This window comes from Danio rerio, chromosome 21 (assembly GCF_052040795.2).
Source record: "Danio rerio strain M-AB ecotype USA chromosome 21, GRCz13ab, whole genome shotgun sequence".
NCBI classification, from domain to species: Eukaryota; Metazoa; Chordata; class Actinopteri; order Cypriniformes; family Danionidae; genus Danio; species Danio rerio.
The window spans coordinates 34724602-34740000 of NC_141041.1; the positions used below are offsets into that span (position 1 = coordinate 34724602).

Sequence of the window (15399 nt, forward strand, 5' to 3'; positions counted from 1 at the left end):
AATTGTGTGCGTACTCCACCCATGGGAGCTGCTGACTCCAAGAGGAGGGATTTTGGGAAACCAAACAACGTAACATGCGCTCGAGATCTTGATTGGCCCTCTCTGTTTGTCCATTACTCTGAGGATGAAAACCAGAAGAAAGACTTACAGTCGCTCCCAATAAATGACAAAATTCTCTCCAAAATTTAGAGACAAACTGGGGCCCCCTGTCAGAAACCACGTCCGTCGGGAGGCCATGAATGCGAAAGACGTGATTAATGACAGCATCCGCTGTCTCTCTGGCTGAGGGTAATTTGGGCAGAGGAATGAAATGAGTAGCCTTCGAGAACCGGTCCACTACGGTCAAAACAGCCGTATTGCCACTGGATGGCGGGAGACCAGTGACAAAATCTAGCGAAATGTGCGACCAGGGTCTCGAAGGCACTGACAGCGGCTGAAGGAGTCCAGCAGGAGGGCGATTAGAAGTCTTAGAAACAGCACAAACAGAACAGGCCAACACAAACTCGCGTATGTCCCGTGCCATAGCTGGCCACCAAAATCGCTGTTTAACCAAAAATAAAGTACGACTCACCCCCGGATGACAAGCCACTTTGGAGGAATGTCCCCACCGAATGACGTCAGACCGAATCTCCTCCGGCACAAACAAACGACTGGGTGGGCATCCGGCCGGGGGCGTTACCCCATCCAGGGCTGTGCGGACCCTGCTCTCGATCTCCCATGTCACCGCAGAAATACAAATGCTCTGGGGAACGATGGGCTCAGGAGACGGATTGCGCTCAGAAGAATCAAAAAGACGGGATAACGCGTCGGGTTTGGTGTTTTTGGAACCCGGCCGATAAGAAATGGTAAAGTCAAAACGTCAGAAGAATAATGCCCACCGAGCCTGCCTGGAGTTGAGTCGTTTGGCAGACCTGATGTATTCGAGGTTCTTATGATCGGTCCAAACGATAAAGGGAACCCCCGAACCCTCCAACCAGTGACGCCATTCCTCCAATGCGAGTTTGACAGCCAACAACTCCCGATTACCAATGTCGTAATTACGTTCTGCGGGAGATAATCGATGTGAGAAAAACGCGCACGGATGAATTCTGTCATCCGAGGCGGCGCGCTGGGACAGGATAGCGCCCACCCCCACCTCTGACGCGTCAACCTCCACCACAAACTGCCGGGCTGGATCAGGTGTCACCAGAATGGGGGCTGAAACAAAACAGCCTTTCAGTTTAGTGAATGCAGCCTGTGCTACACTCGACCACCTGAAGGGAGTCTTGGCGGAGGTTAAGGACGTCAGAGGGGCGGCGAGCTGGCTGAAATTGCGAATAAATCGCCGGTAAAAATTAGCGAAGCCCAGAAATCTCTGCAGGGCCTTACGAGACTCCGGAATTGGCCAATTTACCACAGCCTGACCCTTCTCTGGATCCATGCGCACCCCCTCGACTGACACAATGTGTCCTAAAAAGGGAACAGACTGTGCATGGAACACGCATTTCTCCACCTTGACAAAAAGCCCATTCTCTAGCAGCCGCTGAAGCACTCGCCTGACGTGCTGCACATGTTCCTGGAGAGAACGAGAAAAAATCAGAATGTCATCCAGGTAGACATAAATAAACTGATCTATCATGTCTCGCAACACGTCATTTACGAGTGCTTGGAAGACCGCAGGAGCATTAGAAAGCCCGAACGGAAGAATGCAATATTCAAAATGCCCCCTGGGGGTCAAAAACGCAGTCTTCCACTCATGACCCTGCTTCATGCGAACCAAATGATATGCGTTACAGAGATCTAATTTCATGAAAAAAACGAAGCCCCCTGCAGACGCTCGAACGCTGAAGACATCAACGGCAAAGGATACGTGTTTTTCACCGTGATGCTGTTCAGCCCTCGATAGTCTATGCAGGGTCTAAGAGAGCCATCCTTCTTTTTCACGAAAAAGAACCCCGCCCCCGCCGGTGAAGAAGAGGGCCGTATGATCTTGGCCGCTAGAGAATCAGAAATATATTTCTCCATGGCCTCCCTCTCAGGAATAGAAAGAGAGTATAACTTGCCTTTAGGCAGAGACGTACCTGGCAATAAGTCTATTGCACAGTCATAGGGACGATGAGGAGGCAGAGAAGCAGCTCGAGACTTACTGAACACTCTCTTCAGGTCGAGGTACTCACTGGGCACGTTTGACAGGTCCATGGGCTCCTCCTGAAACACAGAACAAGAGACAGCAGAACGAGCAGACGAAAGACAAGACTCATGACATTTCTCACTCCACGAGAATACAGAATTAAGGCCCCAATTAATGTGGGGTTTATGCAGAATCAACCAAGGATGACCTAAAACCACTGGTGAGTTGGAACAGTCTGTTAAAAAAAATGAAATGTGTTCAACATGATTTCCAGACGTAATCAGTTTTATGGGTTTGGTGGAGTGGGTGATAGTGGGAAGGGAAAGTCCACTGAGTGCGCGTACTGCAATGGGTTGTGATAGTGCTATAACCGGAAGTTTGAAACTGAAAGCGAAACTAGAGTCAATGAAGTTTCCTTCCACCCCGGAATCGACGAGCGCCTGTGTGTTATGAGTTCCGGAACCCCATGATAAAGAGACGGGCAGTAAAGTAGCAGACGTAGAGGATTTGTCCATATTAATTTCACCCATCAGTAACCTCTTGCCTACTGATGGGTGTTGTCTTTTACGGGACAGGAAACCACCCGATGCCCCGCCCCACCACAGTAGAGGCAGAGTCCCTCCGATCTCCGTCGGCGCTTCTCCTGCACAGACAAGCAGGATCTACCCACCTGCATGGGTTCCGGGTCAACCACTTCCGGTGTCGCAGTCAGGACCGGAAAGTCAGGGACGAGCTCCGAAAACCCGCCTTGCTGCAGGCGACTCTCTCGACGGCGCAGTCTAGTGTCAACCCGGATGGCTAAGTCAACTAGCCCGTCAAGAGTTTTAGGAAGATCTAACGAATAGATCTCATCCTGAAGCCGGTCAGATAATCCGTGCAAAAACATGTCCCATTGCGCCTCCGGGTTCCAGCCGCATTCAGCGGCTAAGGTCCGGAACTCTATAGAGTACTCCGCCACGCTGCAATTCCCCTGGCGGAGTTCAGCAAGAACTCGGGCAGCCTCTCTCCCGGAGGCGGCTCGATCGAAGACCTTCTTTAACTCTGTGGAGAACAGGTCGAAGGTAGCACAGCATGGTAACTTTTGTTCCCATGCTGTAGTTCCCCATTGGGCCGCCTTGCCTGAAAGAAGCGTGATGACAAACGCTACCTTGGATCTTTCGGTGGCAAACAATGATGGTTGCAGCGTAATATAAAGGGAACACTTGGACAAAAAGGATCGACACAAGAGGGGCTCCCCAGAGTAGCAGGTCGGGGGTGGAAGGCGTGGTTCAACAGAGCGACCAACAACCGCAGACGCTGGCGGTGTCACCTCCGGAGTCGATGCCGAGTCAGCCCGTGCAGCTCCAGCGATCAACCGCTGGACTTGGGAGGAAAGCAGCGACACTTGGCCGACCAGAGCCTGGATCGCCTGTGACGAGGTGACCAAAGCCTCATCCTGACGGTCTATCCTGGCGTTGCTGTGCGAGACGAACTCGGAGATTTGGGATGCACTCGCTGGATCCATAATAAGGTCAGTTCGTTCTGTCACGTTCAACAAAAATAAGAGTCAAAATAGGATCCAAATGCAAGTGAAAATAAGGTTTATTTGACCTAGTCAAAAAAACAAACAGGGAAGTGACAGGCTAGGAGGACGACGAACACAGGGCAGGAACAGACAGGAAAAAACAGGGTCCAGAAATATCTCCTCAGGGGCCTGAGCACAGATAACACACATGAGAACAGATGTAACGAACTGACAATGAGACATAGAAACGTCGCCCTGATATAGGGCTAATAATGAGCCTCAGCTGGTGAGTAATCAGCCCCGCTGATAGTCGTCATGTCACGTGAGCATAACAAATACACATGGACAACCAAAACAAAACAAACCCACGTGATCAAACATACACTCTGGAAAAGCGCACAAACCTGCAACAGTGACAGACACTCATTCACACTCTTGCACAATGGACAATTTAGCTTTTCTTAATTCACCTATAGCGCATGTCTTTGGATTGAGGTGGAAACCGGAGCATCCGGAGGAAACCCACGCGAACGCACGGAGAACATGCAAACTCCACACAGAAACGCCAACTGACCCAGCCGGGGCTCGAACCAGCGACCTTCTTGCTGTGAGGCAACAGCACTACCTACTACGCCACTGCATCGCCTATTATTATTATTACTGTGGTTGATGTCATTGTTTTTTATATTATTTATGTTTCTTTCTTTTTTAGGATAACTCCGCCTTGCACCTGCGGATAAATCCGACTGTCGGCTTGATAAGTGGAAGTTGAGTGTGTGTTTGGGGTGGCTCTTTGTTTTCCAGCGCGTGTCTAACTGATCCTCCTGATCTTTGCTCTGTTTATTCAATTTTTTGTTGATCTTTGTTTTATCTATGGTTTTTGTATGTTTGTTTGTTTAATTAAGAATTTTGATTGAGTAATATTGTTAAATTAATTATCTATATTTTTGTTTGCCATTTATTTTAATAGACAAGTTTTTGGTCTCTAACTAAATAGAGGATGGTACTTTTTGAGTTGTGTGTCCTTTTATGTTGCTAACTCCTGTCTAGACGAGCCTTAAAAATTGGGGTTCGTAACAAGTGGCAACAATTGAGATGCTTAAAATATTTGTGGATTACAACATTTTTTACAGTCTCTCAATTTTCAACCAAAGTGCAAACAATAATATTAATAATTACATTATAATATTATTAATAATAACATTAATCTTTAACTCACCTTTGGATACAGTACAGGACTAAACCTTAGCCCAACAATGTCTTCACACAGAAGCTATAAATGTGGAAAACAACATGACAAAACACAAACAGTCAACAAACCAACTTTGATTGACTAAATTCATGAATTTATGTTTATTTTCCACCCTTTATTTGACCCAATTTTATTTATTTTTTGTTGCTGTCCATGTAAGAAACTTCACATTTGCATGACAAATGAGAAACTCTACTCGGATATGACAGATAAAAATACTAGTGGACTAACGAATCACAAATCTCACGGTTTGGATCATGTTATGGTTTGTTAGTCACGGATCGAACCATTGTTTGGATCGGCCAAAAAAGGGGAGAAGACAAATGTAATTTGCTTTCCATTATTACAAAAACAGCACTGCAAGGCACTTTTGGGTTTTAACAAACAAAACTTAGAAGCTGTAATTTTATTAAAGAATAAAATGAGAAAATAATCAGCTGAATATAAATAAATTGCAAAATAGTATTGTAAAGAATTCACTGTTACTACTACTGTTGCTGATAACGCTAAATGTAGAAATAAAACATTATAATTTGTACAACCCATATTTATTTTATTTTTTAATAATGATTCAGTTATTCACTCCTAAAACTAAAACATGTTTCATTGCTAGATGTATCATATTTGAAGAATTATTCAGTGGCATATTTTGATGCTTGGACCTATTGGTTAAATAATGTAATTGCTGCTCACAACTTTCATTTTTGAGAGTCAAGTTAAATGCATATGAAGGTGATTTTAATCTTTAGCATACGGTGCTGAAAAAGCTGAACGTGCTGCAATTTAAGAAAACACATGCAATTACAAAAAACACCAGCAAACTCTTAAGGCCCAAGCTGTTTTTTGGCGTTTTTTGCAGTTGCACGTGTTTTCTTATATTGCAGCAAGTGAAGCTCTCTCAGCCACCATATTACCATAAACATCAGTGGTTTTATCTAAACTATAAACTGTTATCCCAGTACTTCTGTGTTATTAAACTGTTTGTCACTGCATAACTAAATCAAAAGAATAAAGACTGAATCTCTTTCTTGATTTCTGTGTTTTTCAAACACAGATTTGAATGCAGCGATTCGAAGCATTATTAAACATATGCAAATCACCATCATTTATAATTTATGTTGCGTGGGTGTTGAGATCCCGATCTTTTAATGATTAATCGTCCAGCGAACTCTCAATGTATTAATGCAGGCTAAACAGAAACACCTTTAATAACCTTAGGAAACCCACCACATCCCGCATAACCTACTACAACTTCTCCCATCATCAATATATTTTCCAGGAAAGCCTAAATGCTTTCCATGTGTGATCTGAATGATGTGAAAGGCGTTCTCTAAAAACATTTATGAATCCGCAGGTCACCAGTGTTTCGAACCGTGAGTTGTGATCTGTACAAATTGTGGATCAACCGTGATCCGTTACACCCCTAACAAATATTAATTCACAGATTTTTTTTAAATTGCACATACACATCAAACTCACCCTTCAAAGAGCAGATGACAGCTGTGTTTACAATTTAGAATAGATGTTTTGTTTTCTACAGTTAATCAAAAAGACTATAGGCTCTAACATATTCTTTTAAATGGTTAAAACCTGTGCACCTTCTCTGCAGGGAACAATCATTACCTTTGCTAACTGAGGGACACTGGGGAGCTCAGTCAAGCCTGTCAAAGAGATCCTGTCATAGATTGTCTTTGATGGAGCCCTAAGCGTGGCAGAATTTAATAGAAAAATGCAATCAAACGTTTCAAAATGTGCCAATCATGTAATTACACATAAGGGATTGAAAGGGCTGTTATTACCTGAGAATGATGTGCAGGTACTCTTGCTCCTTCACCTCTTCATGTCTGAGGGACAGTACGAGGTTGCCATGGTTACTGGCCGTGCAATAGAAGTTCAGATGTTCCTGAGACCCACAGATAAGAGGAAGCGGTTTAATTGCGAACAAATCCATGGCAGACATAAAGAACATTTTGTTAAATTACACCGGGTTCTGATTTTCACTGCTTTAAGAATTACCCGTGAGTGATCTGGTTGAAGTGGTCTTACACAAATATTTCATAAAGAGTTAGTTTGACAGAAAAATTAGGTATAATATCTTCATAATATGCCTATTGATGTGAAAATATTTGACTGAAGAGTTCTCACCCTGGCCAGATAGTTTTCTCAGTAAGAACTAATGGCAGAGTTATTTCACAGTATGTCAGAAGATCTTGCCTGACCACAGGATAGTGTGACAAACAGTAATAAATATCCACATGTACATAAATCTAATGAAATATTAAAATAATAAGTATTAGGTTCCCCGGGTTCTGAATTGCACTGAAAAAAAACCTCAAGCAGTACTACATACAATTAAAAAGTATCCTTTATTTCGGTTAAATATTATTTTTTATTTATCAAGATATATATTTCAAGTTCAAATCAGAGAGAAGTATAATTGTTTTTGATTAAGAGCCCGACTAAAAAATATTTGTGTCAGGGTTGGCAAGGAGGACACAAACACAGAATAGACAGGAGAACATAAGGTTTATTTGAAGGAGGGAAACAAGGCAATGCAGAAGGGCAATCCACACAAAAGTGCAGGGTGACGGGTGACAGGAAAGAGGAAATTCCAAACTTCAGGCTAGAGATCTGCGTGGGACTGAATTTTAAATCCCATTCCCGCTAGGTTTTATTTCTCACCCAACCACTCCCGCTGTATATTCAGCCTTTGTTCACACACTGCCCATCAATAAATTTCCCGATAAATTTAGATCTGGTTTCCAAAATCTCAAGTTAAAATTGGGTACTACCAAAAGAGACAGTTTTGTTTGCCCCTTTGTGATGAAACATGAGTGCAGTGTGACATGTGGTGAGGTTTGTGGTAGGTGAGGCACTGACTATTTCAGTCAGAGCTACAAACATATCCACTCAATATATTTGCCAACTACTGATGTGTTTCATAGCCTACATCATATCAGCATGATTTCTATACACGTAGCAGGTATATGTTGGGGCAAGGAAGAATGTAAAATGTATAGCGATTAAATACGCCTCCCAGAAAACACCCAGCTGAATGCTACAGAGTTGAGACAGCTTAAAACATTTGACACAAAGCACCACTGCGAGTGCGCACGTGACACACACACACACCCACACACACACCCACACACACACACACACACACACACACACACACACACACACACAGATGTGTCTCACTAGCTTGCTTGCTTGTTTGTTTGTTTGTTTGTTTGCTCGCCCTCTCTCTCCCTCCCTCTCTCGGGAGCACAATATTGTTAGACCGTCCGCTCCAGAGTTACCAACCACTACCACATTTTATTCTGAAATTTATTCCCGCACCGCAAGAAATGTGGTCGGGTCCTTGCATACCTTTGCTTCAGGCCAAGCAGTCAGTAAGTAGATAGTAGAGCCTCAGGTTTGGGACAGGGGTGGCAAACAGATGGAACATCAAGCTAGGGAGATCCACAATCAGCGGAGTCTCAGGAAGCAAGTGAAACAAGCAACGCAACAGGACTAGACAGCTGGGGAGATAAGAAATCTAAAAACAAAAAAGCAAGCGAACAACAAACTAGAACAAAGTAAAAACAAGAAATATTTAAGAGGGTAAAAATTAGAGATATAAAGGGACTAAATAAAACTACTAAAACTAAAAAGACCAGAAGAAATAAGCTGAAGCTAGCTTATTTAATAAAAGCTAAAAATAAAACGAAAAGCAAAGCACAGCGAACCAAACTAAAATTAAAGAACTAACGAAACACTAGGAATAGACTGGGGATCACAAAAAAAATGCCAAGATAAAAACTTAAAAAGTCTTGAACTACAAACAGAAATAAAAATGAATATGACAACAACCTTGCTGAAAGTACAAAAAAATCAAAAGAGTAAATAAATTCAAGATGAGGATCAGTACTAGACAAAAAACAAACAAACTAGACTATATAAAATACTTCTATCAAGCACTAAAAAGACTAGCTAGACAAGCACACACATATAGTGTGACAAACCTGCAAGGACAAGGGGGAAATGAACACAGAGGCTGTTTCTCAATATGCGTTCTTCAGTGGTCTTGCGTCCTCATGTTCTCATGAAACGTCATCATCAGCTGCCTAAGTTCAGTTTCAATACTCAAGATCGCAAGTCCAGAGGACGCGTGAAACTTCCCGGATGTGATCTTGATATCGAGGACGCACCGATGCAGACTTGAGCACCGAACTCGCTCTGGAAGTCCTAGAAGTCATTGCGACTGGAGGTGGGAAGTGCTGCATTTTATCTAGATTTATTATTAAAGTTCATAGATATGAATTATTTACCTCAGGAGTTTCCCTAAATGAAACGGTGAAAGTAAACATTACCATGGACATCTTAATAAAGGAATAAACACATTAAGGGTGTTTGTTTGCTGAAATTCGTATTAAAATCTGTTTTATTTATATTGTGCAACATATATTTATAATGTTTTTATGCAAAATATATATTTTGAAAAGGGGAAAAACAATAAATCGTTGTATGAAGGCTGAAATGTTTAAATAATTTACCATTTAAAACATGTAAAGGTCATGTGACCATCAGGAAGAACGCAGCATTTCAATTCTCAAAGGACGCGTTCTCTGCCCTCGCGGTCTCCTGAGTTCGTTCTTCCGAGGACACCTGGCAAGATCGGTCTCCACAAGAACGCAAGTCCGTTCTCTGCGTTCTTGGAATTGAGAAACAGCCAATATAAGTAAGAGAGCACAAGGAACAGGTGAACATAATTAGAAAAGCAAGCTCTAAACAAGGGGGCGAGGAATAGGAAAACAAGTTGGCAAGACAAGGGGAGCACATGGCCAATACAAAAAAAAGAGACAGCCATGTGCTAATACACAAAACAAAGAGACATTAAACACAGACAGGAGTGACAGGGCTGTAAAGGCTGGATCCTGACTATTTGTTTTGACCAATGTAACATTTTAAGGTTACTCAAACATATGCTTCGTACTTTCATGGATTTAAGAAAAATGTTTAAGGCAAATGATTTATTTTTCATTGGGTCAAGTGATCAAATTTTGATGTGAAACCATTACCCTAATTTATTTTAATTGGATGAATGAACATTTTAGGGGAATTGTTGTTTTGATTAAAGCTATATCTTCTTGTTTAGAATAAAAAGAGAATTTTAATTAATTGACTTTCTTTAACAACACAAATACGCTTTGTACCATGCAGGTTATATAATATTGCTCTCATGAAGATAGAAAATATTGTTTAGGGCAAATGATTTATTTTTCAGGGGGTCAAGTGCTAAAATTTTGATGTGAATCATTCCCCTCAACTATTTTAATTGGATTGATGAAAGCTTTCCATTGTGGGACCCCTAATGTTACGTCACATACAGTACATTATAATGTGAAATAAGTGATGTTCTGTGTGGCAAGCTGAAACATGTCATTTACTTTCAGAAATAAAGGGGAACATTACATTAAATTACATTGATTGCTTATTATCACAGCTCTGAAAAAGGAGAAATTAGTAATCAATTCAAAATTCATTCATTCATTCACTTTCCTACGGCTTAGCCCCTTTATTCATCAGGGGTCACCACAACGGAATAAACCACCAACTTATCCAGCATACGTTTTAAGCAGCGGATGCCCTTCCAGCTGCAACCCAGTACTGGGAAACCCTCAAACACTATAACCAATTTAGTTTCTTCAACTTATCTATAGCACATGTCTTTGGACTGTGGGGCAAACCAGAGCACAAGGAAACCCACATGAACATCGGGAGAATTCCACACAGAGATGCCAACAGACCCAGCCGGGACTCGAACCAGCGACCTTCTTGCTGAAAGGCGATGATGCTAACCACTAAGCCACTGTGTCGTTTCAATTCAAAATGATTTTACACAAATATCTACCAAAAGCCATTAAAATACAACACTAAACTAATGAGTTTTTATGAACTGCTGAGCTGCTTTTCTCACCCTGTCTATAATGTTCTTCAGTAAACACTAATGGAAAGGTTACGCTCCTGATTTCACAGCATGTCAAAACATAATGATGCATGTGAATGACAAAGCTACTCTCCATTCTTAAGACAAACTGACGATAAATCTATTACAAAGGCTCTAGTTAAGGCCAGCTCACACCAAGCATGCAAGATAGCAATAAAGATATAGTTCTAAAAATTGTTCACAGTGTTAAAGAATAGCATAGTTCACATCACAACTAACATGATAAAGACACAGAGGAATGATATCATTGGGATCCCTTTCAGATCGCTTTTTCCCAGCTGATGAACGATTAAACACTGACAGCCGGTCAAAATCCATTGAAAATTAAAGGTCTTGTGCAATTTAAAGATATAGATGACACTGTTGATTTTTAAGCCCTCTTTGAATATAGTGTATAAAGATAATGGCTATCATGGAAACAATTCAACCCTAGCTTTATATGAAAATGTACCACTATATACATTTCTGGAGAGTGCCAAATACTTCCCAGGAGGTACGTTTTTTGCACGTTTATCCACCAGAGGCCGCTGTGTATGCTTTTTCAGATCTAAAATTGCTCTCGCGAGTGCCATTCAAGCCTGCTGTTCTTCCGTAAATCCACCAGAGGCTGCTATGGGCTGATTGACTGACTGAGCCACCCTCCTCCTTTCCTAAACCCAACCAATAGTGTTTTCAAAAGCACAGATTGAGCCATCCACCCTCTTTCCTAAACCCAACCGACAGTTTTAAAAAGCAATCTAGAAATAGAAAAGCAACCCACCTGATTTTTACAATGTTTACAGTTTTTACCACATTCTTACCCTGTTATTTACTTGTTTATTGTTTTTTTGGATTCTGTTTTTGTCTTATATGCTTTCTGGAACCATTCTTTGCTGGACTCGAACCCTATTGTCGTGGTCAACTCCTCTCTGCAGCTTAAGTCCGCCGACGAACATAGTGAGCTACTACACAAACTGTCAACAGTGGAAAAGCCACATCATACCACCTCGTAGCATTCGTTTAAAAAATAATATGCACCCATACGTATTTCTGGCTACGCTTTCAGAATTAACCTATGCTGAAATAATTGGTTATACTAGCAGCTAGCTTTCTGCAACCCTCACATGGTCACTTACTGAAGCTAAGAAGTGCTGCACCCGGTCTGTACCTGGACAGGAGACCACATGGGAAAACTAGGATGCTAGCGGAAGAGGTGTTAGTGAGGCCAACAGGGGGTGCTCAATCAGAGGTCTGTGTAAGTCCAAATATCCCAGTATATTAAAAAGGACTCTATACTGTTCAGTAAGCGCCATCTTTCAAATGAGACGCTAAACAAAGATCCTGGCTCTCTGTGGACATAAAAAAAACAAAAATCCCTTAGAAATGAAAAATTCTAAATTTGTAGTGATATATAAATTTAAGGAATTAATATTTTTATTATACCATGAGCAATAATGATAAAATAATACATGAAAGTTATGAAAGTCATCCTGTAAAACTAAGTATATGTATAAGTATATACTAAGTACTAAGTATATACTAAGTATAAGTATAAAAATAATTGTACTGCAGGAATCCACTGCTATTTTCACTGTCTTTGTGTTGCATATAGAAAAACAGCTAATCGAAAGAAAATAAATTAAATTTTTTTTTAAAACTTTTTTCAAGATTCTGTATTGGGACCCTTAATGCTACAATATATACATTATCAGATTGTAATAATCTATTCATTTATTCATTTTCCATCGGCTTAGTCCCTTTATTTATCTGGGGTTTTACACAGCGGATACCCTTCTATGCTGCAACCCAGTACTGGGAAACATCTATACACATACACACATACACTACAACCAATTTGGCTTATTTAATTCACCTAAAGTGCATATCTTTGGACTTATGGGGAAACCGGAGCACCCGGAGGAAACCTGCATGAACACGGAGAGAACATGCAAACTCCACACAGAAATGCCAACTGACCCAGTCGGGACTTGAACAAGCTACTTTCTTGCTGTGAGGCAACAGTGCTAACCACTGAGCCACCATGTTGCACTGTAAAAATCTTTATTAAATAATAATTAGAACACCAGTAAACTCAAAAGACCGCTGATAATCACAGCTTTGAAAGTAGCAAACTATCTTACATAAAAGACTTTGCCTGACAGTCCAAATCAGTATAAGACCATCAAACTAATGTGGACCTTAAGTTTACAGAACATAATTGCACAACTTCCGGTGCCCAAAAGGTCCGGTGTGCACGAATGTGATATTACGCTCCAGTCAATAAACAAAATTTGCTCTATTTTGAAATGTCTTATTTGACCAACATGAGGTAGTCTGACAATCTGATATAAACATGGAGATATAAAAATGTATAGAGAATAAAAACAGGATATTTTGGGGTTTCACAAGGTTCTGTATTGGGACCATAACTGCTACATTATCAATATAACAATGGAGACAAGAATGTGGACCATGTTATTGATTTATCAAATTAATTGCACCAATTGCTGTATTTCACAATTTAACAATTAAAAAAATGACATATAAGTCATGTTTAAGATGATTCTGAACAAATATTTGCAAAGAAAAAAAAAAAAAAACGCCTAACAGATCATTTATGTAGCTGCAAAATTCTCACCCTGCCCAAAAAGTGCTTGCGGTATGCGCGGATGGCGAAGTTACTCTCCAGTTTGTAGCCATACTCTCCTGAATTCCTTCCATCTTCATCGTCATCATCACAAAACCCATTCTCCCAATTGGCAATGGCAGCAGGGGCTTCAGGATCTTCAATCCAGTAACCCCCAAACTGAGGCAGGATGACCTGAGGGTATGGCTCACCCCGCTGTAACACCTTTGAACAACATATTCAACCATTACAAACACACTGACGTATTATGGTCACACATAACGTGAAAGCATACATTAATGTTGTATAGAAATTTGCTGTACCTCCTCTATCCGTGGATATGGAATGTAATCATCCTGGAGGGATGAAATAATATAAATTCACAAAATAACACAGCAACTGGTATTCACAATGTTTTAAAAAGACTCGTGTCGTGACATGAAGCGTGTTACAAGGCAGATGTCTTGCTCATGCACCACATTATGTGAGAAATGACATGCAGTCCACACAATGCTTCACAGTAATGTTTATACAATAAACAATATGATGTGCCTGTCTGGACAATCTAAATGAACACATGCATTTGAGATGGGATTCTTTGTTTAGTGTTTGTCTTTGGTGTTATTTAGCTTGTAAGCACAAAATGGGATTCAAATATTTGAATCCTCAAGTGAAAACGTTTTAGTTTGGCATTTTAATTGAAATATAAAATATTTTTAATCTAATTTATATTATTTTATTTATATTATGAGGGATGGAGAGAGTGAGAGTATTTAAATTATATTATTTCCCAATTTATTTCAACAAATTCTTCTTTTTTTCTAGTTGATTTCCAGAATCTTTTCAGTGGTTTGGAGATAACAGCATAAAATGTTAAAGCACGGATGAAGAATGTTAACGTCATGCAATGAAAATACTACAGTACGAACACAAAAAAGCTTTGAGCTGAGATGAAAATATTCAATTATTTCACACGCTCTGACCTTTACTCTTTGTGGCCTCATTTCCTCCACCTCAGAAACCTGCTAAGAGGTCATTGTCAAAAAGCCAAAGGTTGCCATATTAGCAACTGACAGTGGAGGTGAGGTGAGAATGACAGAATGCATTCCCCACTGCAATATTTCAGTTTACCAATGCTAATATACCTGACTGCCCAAGTACAAATGTAATGTAAAATATATATATTATTAATTGTTACCTCCATCTTATCCAGCATGTCAAAAAACTGAGTAGACTGTTGAAAAAGAAACATGGGTCAATATTTCAGCTAACACATAGCAAGCAGAGTATTTCACTTTGCATTACATGCCACAACCAGGCCTACATTCATTACTGGTCTTCTAGCTGTCTGAACTCCCCATCAATCCTGAGCACTAAATATCACAATCAGCTGTTTTAGTTCCCATTATGTCAAAAGGTCTTGCCAAGGAAATTTAAGTTAATGTTATAATGTGTTATGTTCATATTCCTGCTTTTACAGTAGCTGATTTAACAGCATGTCAGATAATTTTGTGCCACCAACATAAGTTGACCTGATGATTTATTATATACATGTACACTATACATATACAAAAAATAAAATAAAATTATATATATATATATATATATATATATATATATATATATATATATATATATATATATATATATATATATATATATATATATATATATATATATATTATATAATTATATAATATATTATAAATATATAACAAATATATAAAATATAATAAATACATACATATATATATATAAATATATATATAAATATATATATATATATATATATATATATATATATATATATATATATATATATATATATATATATATATATATATATATATATATAAATAAATATATATGTATACATAATAATATATATACATACACCTGATAAAAGTATATATATATATATATATATATATATATA

The 15399-nt window shown here is 39.7% G+C and overlaps 1 protein-coding gene across 2 annotated transcripts in view; it reads right to left on the reverse strand.

Annotated features, from left to right (window-relative positions):
* rap1gap2b (RAP1 GTPase activating protein 2b) overlaps positions 1–15399 on the reverse strand; it is a gene marked incomplete at its 5' end in the record, with an annotated part of 125081 nt that overhangs the window by 36256 nt on the left and 73426 nt on the right. Inside the window, 7 exon segments of one of the 2 annotated variants that reach the window (NM_001423699.2) lie at positions 4834–4887; positions 6490–6568; positions 6666–6769; positions 13476–13688; positions 13787–13819; positions 14447–14488; positions 14662–14697. In NM_001423699.2, coding sequence (NP_001410628.2) covers positions 4834–4887; positions 6490–6568; positions 6666–6769; positions 13476–13688; positions 13787–13819; positions 14447–14488; positions 14662–14697 — 561 coding nt within the window. 2 annotated transcript variants of the gene reach the window in all.